Source organism: Euleptes europaea, chromosome 4, assembly GCF_029931775.1.
Source record: "Euleptes europaea isolate rEulEur1 chromosome 4, rEulEur1.hap1, whole genome shotgun sequence".
NCBI classification, from domain to species: domain Eukaryota; kingdom Metazoa; phylum Chordata; class Lepidosauria; order Squamata; family Sphaerodactylidae; genus Euleptes; species Euleptes europaea.
In genome coordinates this window covers 63,732,700-63,748,830 of record NC_079315.1, presented here as the reverse complement: position 1 = coordinate 63,748,830, position 16,131 = coordinate 63,732,700, and the positions used below count along the sequence as shown (strand labels likewise).

Genomic DNA, 16,131 nt, shown 5'->3' with positions numbered 1-16,131 from the left:
AGTGAGGTCTACAAAATGGAATGTATATACAAGCACAATTTTCACAACATGTGATGAACATGTTCAATAAATCATTTTATGGAAAAGACAAATCACTGCCAGTAAGGGAAGAGATACTTGTGAATGGAAAGCATGTCTTAATCCACCACTTTAAAGGAGATGCTTTATTTAATGAACTTTCTGAGGCATGTTACTAGGCACACTTTCATGTACAAAAAAAAGGTGCTACTGGCAGTTTGGGAGAATTTGTATCTGAATATTTTACATATTTCTAATCTTCCTTAAAAGTTTGCTATTAACCTCTTTGAAATATTCTGTTTATGAAACTGTGTACTGCAGATAGCACTGATTAAGGCCACTCAAAAGCAGCCCGTTTGCAAAAAAAATTATAAAATGTAAAATACATTTTTCATCACACAGTTAGCAATGGGGTTTATTTTTCCTGTCACAGGGGAGTACTGTTCCTATTTTGTGCTTCTGTAGAAAGGCAACAATTAAAAATGTGATGGGAGTCATTTATTTAACTTAAAAATGTATACATCTTAAAGATCTCAATGTATATATGTATCAAAGATACATGAAATCTGTTCTCTTGTTCCAGAAAATAACCAGACCACAACCTAAATTACCATGGAATCATGGAATAATAACAGAGCAGAACTGAGAAAATCCCACCCATCTCTAGTTTTTATGAAAGCTCTTACCCATACAGTCATTATTATGAGTTAGTTCAAAGCCTGGGTAACATAGACAGTTATATGATCCCACTGTATTTTTACAGGTTCCATTTCCACATGGATGTCTCTCACATTCATCAACATCTACAGAGAGAATAAAGGGATTATTATTTGTATAAACCGCACTGGAAATGACTATGTTAATATTTTTTTCCTTTTTAATAATACAGTTTCATGCTAAAGAGATTATTCCAGCTTTGACAACTTAATCACCATGTTTATCTGTGGATATGGAACTCAGATCTACTTGGGGTTACAGAATGTTATCAACTCTGATCAGTTCCACTCAAACTTTTAAAAATATGTGATGCATTCCCAAAAGTGTTCTTCCAATTTAAATTTCAATATGGAAAGTGCTTTCTTTACATACCCATACACATAGTCTGATCATGGGATGCCTTAAAACCATTATCACAGATGCAGTGATAACTTCCCTCTTTGTCCACACATGTGCCATGACTACACACATTAGGAATTTCCTGGCATTCATTGCGATCTATAACAAAAATATAAAACACATGGTATTAATCTGGTCCTGTTCAATCTTGAAGAAGGTTGTCATGGTACCCAGAAGAAGGCCTGCTATATTGCCCCAAAAATGCTTGTTTGGGGCTTAAAGTAGATTTAAGTATGATGAATAAAATGAACCTTGTTCAGCGAATGCTATTTTTCTTATTGGAATTCACTCAATGTGACCTCAATGGCTCATACGTATTATGAATGTTATCAAGAGCTGCATGGGCTGAGTATTTCAGAACAGAGGGGAAAACAAGATGAAAATGATATGCATTTCCTAGCTGATGGTCAAGTTGCATCTTGGTACAATAACAATTAATGCAAATATGTTCCTCAATAACGATAGATTACGATTACAAAGGCATTTTTTTTTAATCAAATGAGGTTTTCTCCTCACATGATTCAAGTGGGACAATCTATTTCCTGTAGTTTTTTGATTTTGTAAGCCCCTTTTGGTTTCGAAATATAAATGCCATCCTAAGAACACTTTCCTGGGAGTAAATCCCATTAAGCAATAGACGATAAAGAAGCCATAGGTGAAGAGCAGGTGCATTTTAGGAGAGGCTGTTCCTGTATAGATCATTGTTTTACACTGGCCTCATTGGTAAATAAATAATCTGTAGATGTGCCAGGCTCTTTGTATGCAGCCTGCAAGTCCTTGAGGGTTCTCCACTTGTATTATTGTATTTTCCACTTCCTTTTGCTGCTTAAATACAAAAAAAAATGTGCTATACAACAAAATGTATCTGCAAAATGGGAGAAATGCATGTACAAATCTGACCTGTTATTTTAAAAGAAATATGCACATAAAAGAATAATGGTGGAAAAGAAATTTCTTACCAACACAGGCACCATTGGGTGAAAGTTTGAAACCTGTAGCACATTCACAGCGGTAACTGCCAGGGCTGTTAATACAATCTGCATTTCGTTGGCAGAGATTGTCGCCATTGCTGCATTCATCAATATCTGTAATGTTCAAAACCCTTGCTGTTACTATAGGCTTTTGTTATCTCTTTTCTAAGCAAGAGAAGGATGATGGACTTATTCAGCTTAATTTAAGCATCTTTAAACCCCAATGATTTCAATTAGAGTGTTTCTACTTTTAGCTAATTATATTAAAGAATAAGATGAACTTAATTAAATGTATATGAAGTAGATTCAGGATAGACAATAGGGAGTAATTTTTACACAATACAAAATTAATTTATTGGATTTGGTAATGGGCACTAGCTTAAAGGGCTTTAAAAGGCACTGCACAAATGCACAGTGGACAGATTTATCAGTGGCTATTACAAATGAATGAATGAATTTTTTATTGTACATAGCCATTGGCCATCACAATTTGCTAAAACAAAATCAGTGGCTATTAGATACTATGTCTTCATGGCAGAGACAATCTATATTAGTGGATGCCCAGGTAGGGGACAGTAGCAGCCTCTGCTTCAAGCTCTATTTTCTATAACAATTGCTGAACTTGGAGAACATCCCTGCATAACCTCCCTCCTGCTGCTGCTGCCACTGCTGCTGGAATGAGTGACCAAGTTAGTAAGAAGGGCTGTATGGATGGATGCCTTTAGTTGCTGTCTACCATGGAACCCCCTGGAGTACCCACATGGATCCCTAGAAGTCTGTGAATTCCAATTGGAGAAACACTGTGCGATAGTATCAAAGTGGGGTCACTTGCTGAGAAGACTCATTCTAAGAACCTGCTTGTGAGTTTAATTTGGAAAAGATTGTCTTTTACATCACCTTCACAAACCAAGAGTAGATCATTGTAGCTGAATCCAGTGGGGCATTCACAACGGAAGCTGCCAATCTGGTTGATGCAAACACCATTTGCACAAATCCCTGGGATTTCTTTACATTCATCAATATCTGAAAAATGAACATTAATTCGCCACATGCAGATGTTTAGGCCTCCAACAAAACCCATGCTTTCTCAGTTACCCATAGCTTATAACAAGGAAAATAATTTAGTACTAAATTTTATTTTATGTATTTTATTTACAACGAGCTGGGACATAAAAGTCAAGGATGAAGTTATAAATGTATCCTCATATAGTTCCTCTCTATCCTCATATGTATCTTCTGCCAATGACTGCCTGGAAGCTAAATTAATACAGAATACTGAGGTCAGAGTGCTGCCTGGAGTGGGTTGTAGGGACCATATCATTCTAGTCTTGTTCCATCTGCACTGGCTTCCAATTTGCTTCCAGACTAAATTCAAGGTGCTATTATTGACCTTTAAAGTTCTGTATGGCCTGGGACCAACATACCTTAAGGATCGCCTTCTCCCATACAAACCTACCCACTCACTTCAGTCATTCTCGGAAGCCCTGCTTCGGTTGCCCCTGTCATCTGAAAGTAGATGAGTGGCAACCCAAGAAAGGGCCTTATCCATCATGGCACCAAAACTTTGGAACTTCTGCCACCAGGTAATGACTGCTGTTTAATCTGGCATACCCCCAATAATGGTTATTGGCCCTATTTCTAGGGTTGTTTGTTTACATATTTTTAATAGAATTTTATCATTTTAGCAGTATTTTTAATGTACTCCACAATGTGTATAAAGGCCTTCAGACTCTCCACTGTCTCCTTGGTGAGATAGTTTCCCACATACACAGGGATTTTGAGATGGAAGCTGTTTTTTAAACAAGTGCTCTACTTCAATACATTCTGAATCGATAGTCCCATAGGGGGGTATAACCCTGTACATCTAAACATCTGAATGGGCTCTGGATATATATGAAATATAAAAAAGGTATTTTTGTCACACATGCATCATATAATAATTCTACTTATAGCTGTTAAAAGTTAACCTACCAACAGCTTTGCCTGTGTGAATGTCAAAGGTGAAGCCAGGAATATTTCCACATAGTGACTTGAAATCCACTTAAAATAAAGAAGAACAACATTTAAAAAAAGAATTTTCATAACTGTCCCAAGTCCCTTCATTTTGGCACACCCATCATAATCCTGAACTGGATGTCCTATTTTCAAATGTCTAGCTATGTTTTCTGGTGCACTATGCCTACCAGAGACAACCATTCCTTCTAGTTCACAAAGTGGGTTTGAGTGTGTGTGTGTGCACTATGCCTACCAGAGACAACCATTCCTTCTAGTTCACAAAGTGTGTTTGAGTGTGTGTGTGTAGGTTTCTGGCCATTACACTGCCCAGGATGTTCTGGTTCCCTTCACATTTGGCCCTGCAACTCCCATGACTATCCTGAAGCCGGTGGCCAATTTTGAGACTCCTAGCTTTATTTTCTGCAGAATTAAGCATGTGACAAATGGACAGATTCTTTCATTATTATTGGAGATACACTGTCCCACAGGACTTCTGTGAATACTCCCAAACTATTTCAACGCTCTTTCTCTCTCTCTCTCTCTCTCTACATATCTATATCTATATCAGCACCTTTACAGAACAACTGATTTTTGTAAGTACAATAAACCACTGAAGACTTCTCCATTCATTATTTTCTTTCATTGTTGGTATATTTCATGAGATTATGTACCTCCAGTCCAAAATTGTAAAATAAGGCTTAGGAAACCAAATTTGTAATACTATTTGCTGAAACCAGGAGCAAAACTTATACTAATTTTAGTCAATTGTTTACTACATCTTTTTCCTCCTTTCCTAAGGTAGCTAGGCTTCTGGTGTGGAGGTGGTAGGAGGGAGAGTGAAGGTACTGAATCCAAGATTTGCTGAAACAAGCACGCATTCAGTGATGGCCTGCAAACAAAATCCTGATTTCATAAACTAATCACACTTAAGATAAAGTATGGTTTCCTGTTGTGTCTCTTCAGTACAAGTTTTTGGTACACAATTCCTGAATATTTGCCAACTAAGGTTATATACAGCATGCCGAGTTAACAGCAGTTTTTACCTGTTCCTGGAGTTGGACATGGTTCACAAGGCTTATTCCAAGCTTTCCCCACATTATAGGTACAGCAACACATCCTTTTGGTTACGTTAAAGGGCAGCTCATTATCACAAGATGTTCCATTATAGCTTCTATAGCAAAAGCTCTTTCTCATATCTACATGTACAGAAAGGTCAGATGTACTTTGACAATCATCTTAAACCATACACTTATTTCCCTGGACATCCCATGATCTCAGTCTTGTTTCTTAATCAGTGTCTCAATTAAGTTTCCTGTCTAGTGGAGAAGAAAACACTCCAATAAGATATATTTATGTATCCAAGGGAATTGGGGCAGAAGCTCAACAGGTGGCAAATTCAGGCATTTTTAGACCACCCATAAGGTTATGATGTCATGACCTCATGGGGGTCCAGTTCATTGATAGGTTTATTGAATCACCCCAATAACAACTTATCATAGAGGATTATGAATGAACTAATACAATTTGTTCTCAGTTGCAGTGCCATTGATGAGTCAAAGCTCTATGAGGGGATTTCATTAGAGAAACGGAGGTGGGAGAAAAATAATATTGCAAACGCACGGGGTGGAGAAAGCAGCAATCTCTATATGTGTTCTGATGTACATTGGGCTTAAATCTTGGTTCAGATTGTTTTGTGATATGCTAAAGCTGAATATAACAAAAATGATTTGAACCGAGATTTAACTTATTTAATAAACATTCATGTTTAACATTAGTTTAGTTGAAAGAGACATTATACTTGGTCATCTCATAAAAATGGTGCTTCCAAAAATGCTGCCTGATTATGAGCCTGGTGACCATAGTTGCCCAAGGCATCTGTTGTGGGGCCGACTGTAAGTATAATCTGTTCCTTTGAGGATCTGTAGGCTGCTTGCTGAGGTCCATACTTTCCTCATTAAATGGAAGAAATGTGAAGGCTGACATACCCATACAATTGTGTCCTCCATTCACCTGCATGTATTCTGGAGGGCAAATACAGGTGTAGTTCCCTAAGGTGTTGTAGCATGTCCCAGGGCCACAGACACCAGGATGTGCAACACACTCATCAATATCTGGAAAGATGAAATAACAAGGTTTAGAAACAAAAAGCCAAGCGCTCACAAATTGAACGACACCAGAATTTCTCAACTGGAGAGAAGGAAGCAAACATTATTTAAGAACTGATTTCTTCTGAAACTTCTGAGTTTCCTAAGAATAATTTAATAATGCCATCTATTAAAATGTAGTACACCTATTCATGCATCATCCTATGAGACAATCTCATTATATATTGGAAATAAATTAACAACTGGAAAACTTTTGAATCGTTCTTAATTGATTGTTTGTATATATGCCTGATTCAGGGCAAATTCCTAAACACGTTTATTTGAAAATTGGTCCCGCTGTAATCAGTGAGGTTTGCTTCTAAGATTATGTATTTAGGGACAGGATGTAAGCGAGACAAGATCTTTTCTTTTACAGCACTCTATAGTTCATTTGTCAGTATAGTATAGTTCTCACAGCTGAGAATCTACAACTCGAGATTCACTGTCTGCACAGCATTCTGATCAGGAAGAGAAGAAAAAGGTCTGCAGAGCAAAACTCTGTTTTGAGAAAGGAAGTGTCTCCTGCCAGGGGACAAGAAGTGGGAGAATGTATACCTTCACAGATACGAGTTTCTTCACTGAGATAGTACCCATGGGGACATTCACACTGAAAGCTGCCAAAAGTATTGATACAGTTTCCACCTTGGCAGAGACCAGGCAACTCTTGGCATTCATCAATGTCTGCAAAGAAAGAGAAGGCCATGTTTTCTAGCTGACAGAAGTTACATGAAAAGCTATAGGAGTTCAACTGAATAAAATAAACTTTTGCTTAACTGGTTCTAAGTCTATACACCATTATAAAATATAGTGCGTCACTGCTAAATTAAGCATTTTCAACTGCCTCTGAATTCAACAAGAAAAATTCAAATATAAATATTAAACATTCTCAAATATCAGTCCCCCCACTGTCTAAAGCATATTCCCCCATGGCCCTGACTTGTGCGTTTTTCAGTGGCTGCCCTGTGAAAAGGTCTGGGGGGTTCATACCCTTCTGGTGTTCTGGTGAGGCTGCAAAACAGACCTGTTCTGTAGAATTTTGGGTAAAGCCTGAGCCTGGATGAAAGGGGAATACACTACTAGTTGAGGCATAACTTGTTTTAGTTTTAGTTTTTAATGTGTTGTTAAGGAATGTGCCTTTAGGTGTTTCCGGTATAAATACATACATACATACATACATACATACATACATACATACATACATACATACATAGTGTGCGTGTATAGAATATACTTGACAGCAAAAAACAAAAAAAACAAAGCCTATGCAGATATGAATCACTGAAAACTAATTTCTGTACATTGTTCCATGATTTAAATGACCAGAACAATCAAACAGAGGCGACAAAAGGTATGCATTTCAGTTTTTCTATGGATCTGCATACACAGTTCATTCAATGAAACTTGCTGATCAACAGCACCAGTCTAAATCTGCAGTTCTTTTCTCTCATAAGCAGATACGCAGTGAATGTGATTCTCAGTAGTTCTACCTTCCACCTGCAGACATTTTACAGAATATGGTCTTCCCTTTAGCAGAAATCATAGTGGTCAGAGTTCAGGATGACCTTACCTTCTAAGATAATAGTTATGGGATTTGGTCTGAATCCTTCACCCCCTGGACAGAGAGTATTATATTCACCTAGAGAGAAATGGGCACAATTAATAATAAAAAGCAAGAAAACAATTTCATTTGTTTTTCTCCTTGTCATTCAGTTGTTTAGTCCACGAGAGGTCTACTATTTATGGCACATGACATTTACCATCTTAATATTAAATGAGACTTTATTGTACAGAACCCTATACTTTTGATGCTAAAGCCAAACCTTTCACACAGATTTACTTTCCCTGGGAAGCAGCACCAAGAGTACCATATGAATGGATGCCTATGGGGACAATCACAAGCCACAGATGTAATAGTTGATAGAATTTTTAAAAATTGAAAATAGAAATATCTAAAAGCAAAAAAATGCAAAATGATTCCTGTTCTCATGATCATCAAAGTAGCCAATGGAGAAATGTGGCATTACAATTATGATGAGGATTAGGATAATAACGATAGTAACAACGGCATTTTAAGTCATATATGTAAATCATTCATTAGTTAGTCACCACAAATTATTTAACAACACTGATTAAAAAAAAATAATGTACTTATTTCGCCACTGCAGAAGCAAATGTTAGATTAGAACTTAAGGAGAGCCATGATTGCCAAGGCATTTCCAGACATCCATCACCCTTAAAACATAATTGATTTGCCACTGGGATCCGAAATCCCAAAAATACATATTTTCTGCAGTGTGTACAGCAGCCCTAACTTTCTGTTTTACACACAAGCTAGATTGAGTGGGTTTTTTCTGCTAAGTAAGAGATCCTTTAATGGAAGACTTTCATTGGAAGCACTCCATCATCCAACAGAAGGAGTTATCCTCCAATGGAAGATCCCTCCTATAGCAGAAGGGAACCATACAGAATAACTATACAGAAAGTATACCATACACAAAGACAATAGCTGCTGTGTGTGGCACCACTGACTGCAAATTCAAAGATTCTGTTTAAGTTCTGAGAACCCTAGAAAAATGCATGATATACACAACCACTGACTGAATGGATGACTTTATCGGATTTACTCTTCATCGTATATTATTATTAGTTTTTCATCACCACCTGAGCTATATAGACATAAAAAGAATAATTCCTTACTGCTATTTACAGGTGGGCATATCTCACAGGGATTTCCCCAGGCCTTCCCCAGAGAACAGCAGCAGGATGAACGACTGACTCCTACACCGATTTCAGTATTGCAGGACAAACTTCCATCCCCTCTTGGTCCATATTTCAGATAACAATTGCCAACCCGATTATCTATACAGAAAACATGCAAATATAGCTGAGTTTACCATCCACGGGTATTTATAATGCATACCATAAATACCATCAACAGGAAAAAACACAACTTTTTATATTAAACCCTGTCCATGAGTTCTGATAAATATCTAGATTGTACTATTGGACAGGTTCTAAAACAACTCATCTGTGTAAAGGAAAATGTGTACATGGGGAATAGGAGGCACTCAAAGATTTATCTGTATAAATGAGATAATAGAAAAACAGAATATTAGAACTAGAAGAAAGCCAAATGATCCTTTTGTCTTTTATCTCTCTCACAATAAGGCGGGGCCATTAATCCATCAGTTTTCCAATTACCAATTTAGAGAATTTTGCACACCATTTGGCAAAAGCAAAGAAGCAAGTGAGCGTTAAGAGTTTTCACAGATTTGCATAAATGAGTCAAACCACATGCTACAGGAGAAGGCAACCTCCATCCCAATAAAGGCCACTGCCAATCTGACAAGGATAAAAAGTTCTTGCCAACCTCAAACATGGTAAGGAGGATACTTCACCAAGACTTATTAAGGGAATCACTAGCTAAATCTCTGTACCATACTGCATCCTGTGTATAATTATGGCAGTTCATTGTCAACCAGAAAAAGGAATACAACAAAAATCTAATGGGGGGCACCTTTCTGGCTACAACATGGCATAATGGAAATATCAGAATCATGTTATATCTATACATTTATCATCTTAAACCCATTTAGATTTTGCCTTAGGACATAATTTTGGAATCAGCATCTACTCTGTTTTCCCCAATTCGTATGAGTGTGTTTCAAACTTGTTGAGAATTTGACTGGCTTTATTCCAGTTATGAAACAAGATAGCTTTATGTGCAATCTCTAAAACTTTCCGCCTAGCATGGAACACTCTGACATAATGGCTCTCTTACCAACACAACCAACTCCAGTCGGATTAAGCTGAAAGTCTGGAGGGCAGTTACATTCATATCTTCCAGGAGTATTCACACAAAGACCATTAACACAGTTGATAGGATCAGCACACTCATCAATGTCTAAAGCAAGAAACATAAAGATAACTGAAACGGAGTCTTTAAAGTTTCCTTCAGTTAAACACAACACATATCCCAGAATATTGTTCCAAATCCACTTCCCGGTTTCTTATGATAATACAAAGCTGGGTCATATTTTTGAAAGTCTGTGAGTCATGTATCACATTGGGTTCAAATATTCACTTAGCCAAAAAGTTTTCTGAGTGAGTTTGAGGAGGTTAACCATCTCTCAACCTACTCTGATATGGATAAAATGGAGTAACCAATTGAACACTACCCGAGGTGTCTTGGAAAAAGAGTGCAATTAAAGTGTGATAAAGAAATATATACATACTGTATGATACATAAGACATACCCGTACAATTTCCTCCTGTTCTATCCAGTTCATAGCCATCATCACAAATACAGTGAAACATTCCTGGTAAGTTATTGCAAGTACCAAATACACAGATATTCTGGAAGACACATTCATCAATATCTGAAATGATGACAGAATAATTAGTTAATGGATATCAGTATGATAAATATTCTGAAGTATGCATGAATGCATATGGGGTGTGCACTTCAAAAATGTTGGCATTAATTTCAGATCTGGATTTCTGGGCGGGCATGTTTTTTGTAATCCTAAAGTTTTCAGATGTTCATTACTGTTTTGGGATTTTGAGGGAAGGAGTCCCAAAAATCTGGGACCATTTTTCAATTCCCCCCATTCCCTCCCCCACCAGAGGCAGCTGGAGCAGGGAGGGAAGGGAAGGGAAGCTGGCCCTGCCAAATAACAGTTAGTCAGCATCTCCCATCTGATTAAATTTTAAAGGGACTAGAAGACCTGCCTAACAGCTGACTGTCATGGCTCACTCCAGTTCCACTGGGGCAAACTCTTTAGATTATGAAGAATCCCTCTCAGGCCCTGAGATCTCTAAGGTGCATGCCCTTCTGAACACTCTTCAGGCAGATCCTGGCAACCAGATCTGGATTCCACCCCCAAAGAGCCAAAAGACCAGGAAGAAACTGAGGAGCCTTGCAAGCCATTGGCACCTCCCAATAACCTGAAACCATTACAGGACACCCGCCAAGGTCTTCCCCAGAGCACCAGGATCAGGGATGGAAGAGGACCAGGGCAGAGACAGGGACCCAAAGAAGGAATACACAACAAGCAGCTTGGGGCTTCCAGCATGGCACAGTGGTTAAGAGCAGTGGACTCTAATCTGGAGAACTGGGTTTGATTCCCCACTCTTCCACCTGAAACCTGGTGGGTGACCTTGGGCCAGTCACAGTTCTCTCAGAACTCTCTCAGCCCCACCTACCCAACAAGGTGTGTGTTGTGGGGAGGAAAGGCAATTGTAAGCTCCTTTGAGACTCCTTAAAGGTAGAGAAAAGCTAGGTATAAAAACCTCCTCCTCTTCTTCTTTCTCTCTCTCTCCTCCCCCCATGAAGGAGATAAGGTGTAGTACTTAGTGAAAGGAGCCAGATCTTTAAACATGTTATCAGAAAAGGTGCGGATTGCAGCCTCTTATATAATCCTGCAGAAGTTTGAGAGCTTTGCTGGTTCAACAGCTTCCATAAGGCTTGCTATTAGTGCCTTGACTCCCTGCCTGCTTGATGCCTGCCTCCAGCCTACTGTGACTGTTGCCTGCTCACTCACATTGACTTTTACTGCCTACCTGCCAGATGCAGAGCAGTTCACTCATTCCAACTAACAGCTGACAGTCAGGTGGACAGAGGCCAGGTCTAGTAGCCATTGAAAATATTATTTATTTCCTATGGGCTGTAGAGAGGTTGTAATTTGCTATGAGAAACCATTATTTTCTATGTGCTGCCAGTGGCAGGAAAACAGGCTCTCTGCTCACTTGATTATCAGCTGTTAGTCACCTACCTGGCAATGCCTGTCAGCATTGCAAAATGGCAGGTGACCGTCTGGGTTGGCAGGTAGACTCTTGCACTCCCACAAGGCTTTGCTGCCCCACCGAATTGGCAGGTGGGCTTCTGCTCTTCCCAGAGGCTTAGTTGAACAGCCAAGCCTCCTGGAAGTGCAAGAGCCCACCAGCGAATTGGGTGAGGCAGTGAAACCTCACAGGAGTGCAGAGCCTGCCCGCCAGCCCAAACAACCACTTGCCATTTTCTGATGCCATCCAGTTAAGTCCCCCTTCACTAAAAGGTGACAGTTGAGTGGACAGAGACCAGGGCTGCCTTGCCATTGTTATAAATGGATGCATTATTTCCTATGGGATGCAGAGAGATGAGGTGATACCCACAGGAAATAATGGTCCTATTATTTCCAGTGACAGATCTGGCTTCCCATCTACCTGACTATCAGATGTTAGGTGGGGCTAGTCCCTTTAAAATTTAAATGGGCAGAGATGCCAACTAACAACAGGTAGGCATCTTTTTGTCTTTCCCTTCCTATTCCTGCATATCCTTGAAACTGAAACAAAAAGAAATATAACCTGCAGTTGTGTGATACATTTGGAGTGTCAGAAAATGTGTAAATGTTTAATCTTAACGTGAATTAATAACCAATGTACTTGGAAGACAATTGCAAAAATACATTTTAATGACCCCTACCATCCATATTTTATTTAAATTTGTGAAGCAAAATCATTATCACAACCATTATGATACTTACAATGGCTAGAGAAGGATGAGTGGCTCAGAGAAGCAATGAGGCTTTTTAAGAAGCAAGATATCCCTTTAGGAAACAAGATATCATTTTCTGAAGCTCTGTCCCAAGAAGACAGAGAAGGGGAAAACAGGGAAAGAAGTATAGCAGAAAAATTATGAGGTAAATAGAAGCTAGTGGCAAGTAGAGAGAATCAAACAAATATTTAAAAATTAAGGCCACCTTTATCATAGTTGGCCCCACAAAATAAATCATGGTTGGGAGAAAAATTACTTGTATATGTTAACTATGTATTGAATTTTCTACTGAACTGAAGGGCGCAACTCTTCCCAGTATTTCTTGTGGTTTCTCTCCTGTCATCCAATATAAATTCATAAAATGAAGTTGGAGTAGTGGTAACTTACCTTGGCAAGATCTACTGTCTGAAGATGGGGTAAAACCCATTTCACACTCACATCGGTATCCACTGGGAATATTCAGGCATTGCCCATTCTCACACAGATTAATATTCTCTGCACATTCATCGATATCTGTTGGACATAATTAATACTGTCATTTAACAGTTATAACTTCAGGATATTTTGCCCCTTTTGCTAAAGGTCAATTTTGTTCGCTCAACTTTTGATTTTCAAATTTATTATTACTTTTTAAATCCTGGCTAACGTAAAGCAGAATTGTGTAGTTTTTCTAAGGCTGGGGATAAGATGGACTATAAATGAAGTACGTAAATAAATAAGCTAGTAAAATGACTGAAAAGAATCTCTTTTATTAAAAAAAATTACTTTACTATTTCAAGCCTCTTAATGGAAATACTTACTTTATCCCTTGGAGAATATATCCTGTTTTCAAAACTACAACTGTGTGTAGGTGTAATATAATGGAAGGGTAATCAGACTTTGTTCAGATTTTTCAAGAAATATATCCAGATGTGCCAAAAAGTATTAGAAGTCAGAAAATTGTGTGAATTCTTGTTTCAGTGATGATATTGTTCCCTCTCTGGTTTCAGTGTGGAAACTATTGTCCCAGGGCTCTTTTCCCCAGGATTGCCAAAGAGCACTGGCATGACAACATTCCAGGTAGAAGATGCCCTGGGACATAGGAGGTCCAGGACATCCTCAGGCACTCTAGAAAATGACATGCCCCTGGGGCCCTGAGACCCTCATTTAAGCATTCCAGGCACAACAAAGCAGCACAGGTCTTGCAAAGAAGCCTCCTGGCTGCTGTTAGGCAAGGTCTCAGTGTAGTCGTTCTGTGGATCATGGACTTGGGTGTTTCTGGGGTGGGGTGAGGGAAGACTCAGTTCTGTACCTAATGATGTCAAGAGGAGTGGAATGGGGTTTCCCAATTTTGAAATCAGGATTAGAAAAACAAGAGTTTGTTCCTGAATTTTTGAAAAATATCTTGGTTTTCTGATCCCTATCCTGATTTAAGCCATGAAGTTCATCTAACTGATATTGGCTGATAGCAGAACATGTGCAGACTGGCTAAGTGAAAGAAAAATATGCTGTGAAGAATTGTTTTCTGGACTGCAAGGCTCATAGGGTGAAAACCAAAATAACAAATAAATGCCAGGTAGTTCTACAAATGGGTTTGTTGACTTTGTGAAAAGATCCTAACCTGTATTGAAGAGGAACTCCTTTATTATTTCCCCTGTATTATTTCTCAGAATTCTGCTTCTTAAGGAAACTAAAAGGTAAAGGTAAAGGTCCCCTGTGCAAGCACCGGGTCATTCCTGACCCATGGGGTGACGTCACATCCCGACATTTACTAGGCAGACTTAGGTTTGCCCGTGCCTTCCCCAGTCGTCTTCCCTTTATCCCCAGCAAGCTGGGTACTCATTTTACCAACCTCGGAAGGATGGATGGCTGAGTCAACCTTGAGCCGGCTACCTGAAACCAACTTCCATCGGGATCGAACTCAGGTCGTGAGCAGAGACTGGACTGCAGTACTGCGCCATGGGGAAACTAGCAGATGACATATAATTCCTCCAGAAAAAGTCTTAAAACTGTCTTACCAGAACAAGTGAATCCATCTCCAGTAAATCCTTCTGCGCAGATACAGCGATAAGATCCAGGAGCATTTGTGCACTGAGCGTTCACACTACACTGGTGTGTTCCATTGGAACATTCATCAAGATCTGCCAAAGAGCAAAGTGATAAGGGCTGAGCAAAATCTCACACATGCCCAAGAGTATCTTTGGCTTGCATTAGCAGTCTTTTGCACAAATGAGCCCTCAGTCTTCAGGATATCTTTATATTTTGTATCAGCGGGCACAGAAGTACTTAAGCAATATAGAGTGAATGTTGTTTGACAAATTCATGTTACAGGTTTTAAATTATATCACATTATTATATGGTTCAGATAACCTCTATACATACAGCTCATTCCTTACCTTTTGGCGGCTGGGAACGGCATGGCCGAGGCGCTGCCGCAGCACCTTTAACCCATTTCCTGGCCGCCAAAAGGCTTTAAAAAGCCTTTCGGCAGCTTTTAAAATTTTTAATGGGGCATTTTGCCCCATTGAGAATAGCGAGGCTGCACCTGCATTACTGCTGTAACGATAGGTCAAGCAGGTTGTCTGAATCCCCAGCTTTCATTTTTTTAAAAAGAGTAAGAGCACAATCCTAAGCCCCTCCCCCCCAGAATCGGCTTAGGAGCTGACGTGACCCAGCACTGGCATAAGTGCCCATTTATCCCATGATAATGGGCACTTATGCCAGCATGGGGGCATTTCCGCAGGTGCCTGCGTGCTGCAGCACTGCATAGTCTTCCCTCACCAGTGCAGCCTTCTGCCGGCGTCCACCTGGCACAAGTCCCCGTGACCGCATCCCAGGAGGCGTTCCCAGGGCAGGTGGTAGCTCTCTATGGAATTGCTTCCTGAAATGTGTCAGGAAGGCATCCACTTGGTTGCACTTTCACAAGCTATAAGGCTGAATTTTTTCAGGATGGCTTTTCAGTCGATGGTTCTTTTCTAGATGATGGCTGCTGTTCTTGATAGATTTTTAGTCTGGATGGTGTTTTGATTTGATTCTCAATTATTTTTAATACTGTCATATGTAAAAAGCTACATAAAGAAACAAATAAATTATTTCTAGTCTAAGGCAGTTCAGAATGATATCTTGGCCTAATAGTCATCTGCAGAGCTACACTACCCTTCTGTTCCAGGAGAAAGTGGGGAATAAAGTTTGAGATATGACAATTCAGGCATCCGTTTAACTTGTGCCAGTTTTTCTCCTGTTGCTTCCACAACAGGTTCATCACTAAAATAATAAGAAGCCTTACAGATTTGGTGCTGCTTAAGTGGATATATGGATCCAGAATTTACCTGCAGGATCAAGGATGAGACAAAAAACAGATGTCTGCCCCTGT

The 16,131-nt window shown here is 39.3% G+C and overlaps 1 protein-coding gene across 1 annotated transcript in view; it reads right to left on the bottom strand.

The window, feature by feature from the left end:
* The window catches only part of FBN2 (fibrillin 2), a 206,065-nt gene that overhangs the window by 40,844 nt on the left and 149,090 nt on the right, over positions 1–16,131 (bottom strand). Inside the window, exons 33-46 of the mRNA XM_056847979.1 lie at positions 14,777–14,899; positions 13,167–13,292; positions 10,501–10,623; positions 10,026–10,148; positions 8,942–9,103; positions 7,812–7,880; positions 6,800–6,925; positions 6,086–6,211; positions 5,144–5,296; positions 4,077–4,145; positions 3,003–3,128; positions 2,094–2,219; positions 1,108–1,233; positions 705–821 (exon numbers count right to left, since the gene is read on the bottom strand). Coding sequence (XP_056703957.1) covers positions 705–821; positions 1,108–1,233; positions 2,094–2,219; positions 3,003–3,128; positions 4,077–4,145; positions 5,144–5,296; positions 6,086–6,211; positions 6,800–6,925; positions 7,812–7,880; positions 8,942–9,103; positions 10,026–10,148; positions 10,501–10,623; positions 13,167–13,292; positions 14,777–14,899 — 1,695 coding nt within the window. The remainder of the gene's footprint in view (positions 1–704; positions 822–1,107; positions 1,234–2,093; positions 2,220–3,002; positions 3,129–4,076; positions 4,146–5,143; positions 5,297–6,085; positions 6,212–6,799; positions 6,926–7,811; positions 7,881–8,941; positions 9,104–10,025; positions 10,149–10,500; positions 10,624–13,166; positions 13,293–14,776; positions 14,900–16,131) is intronic.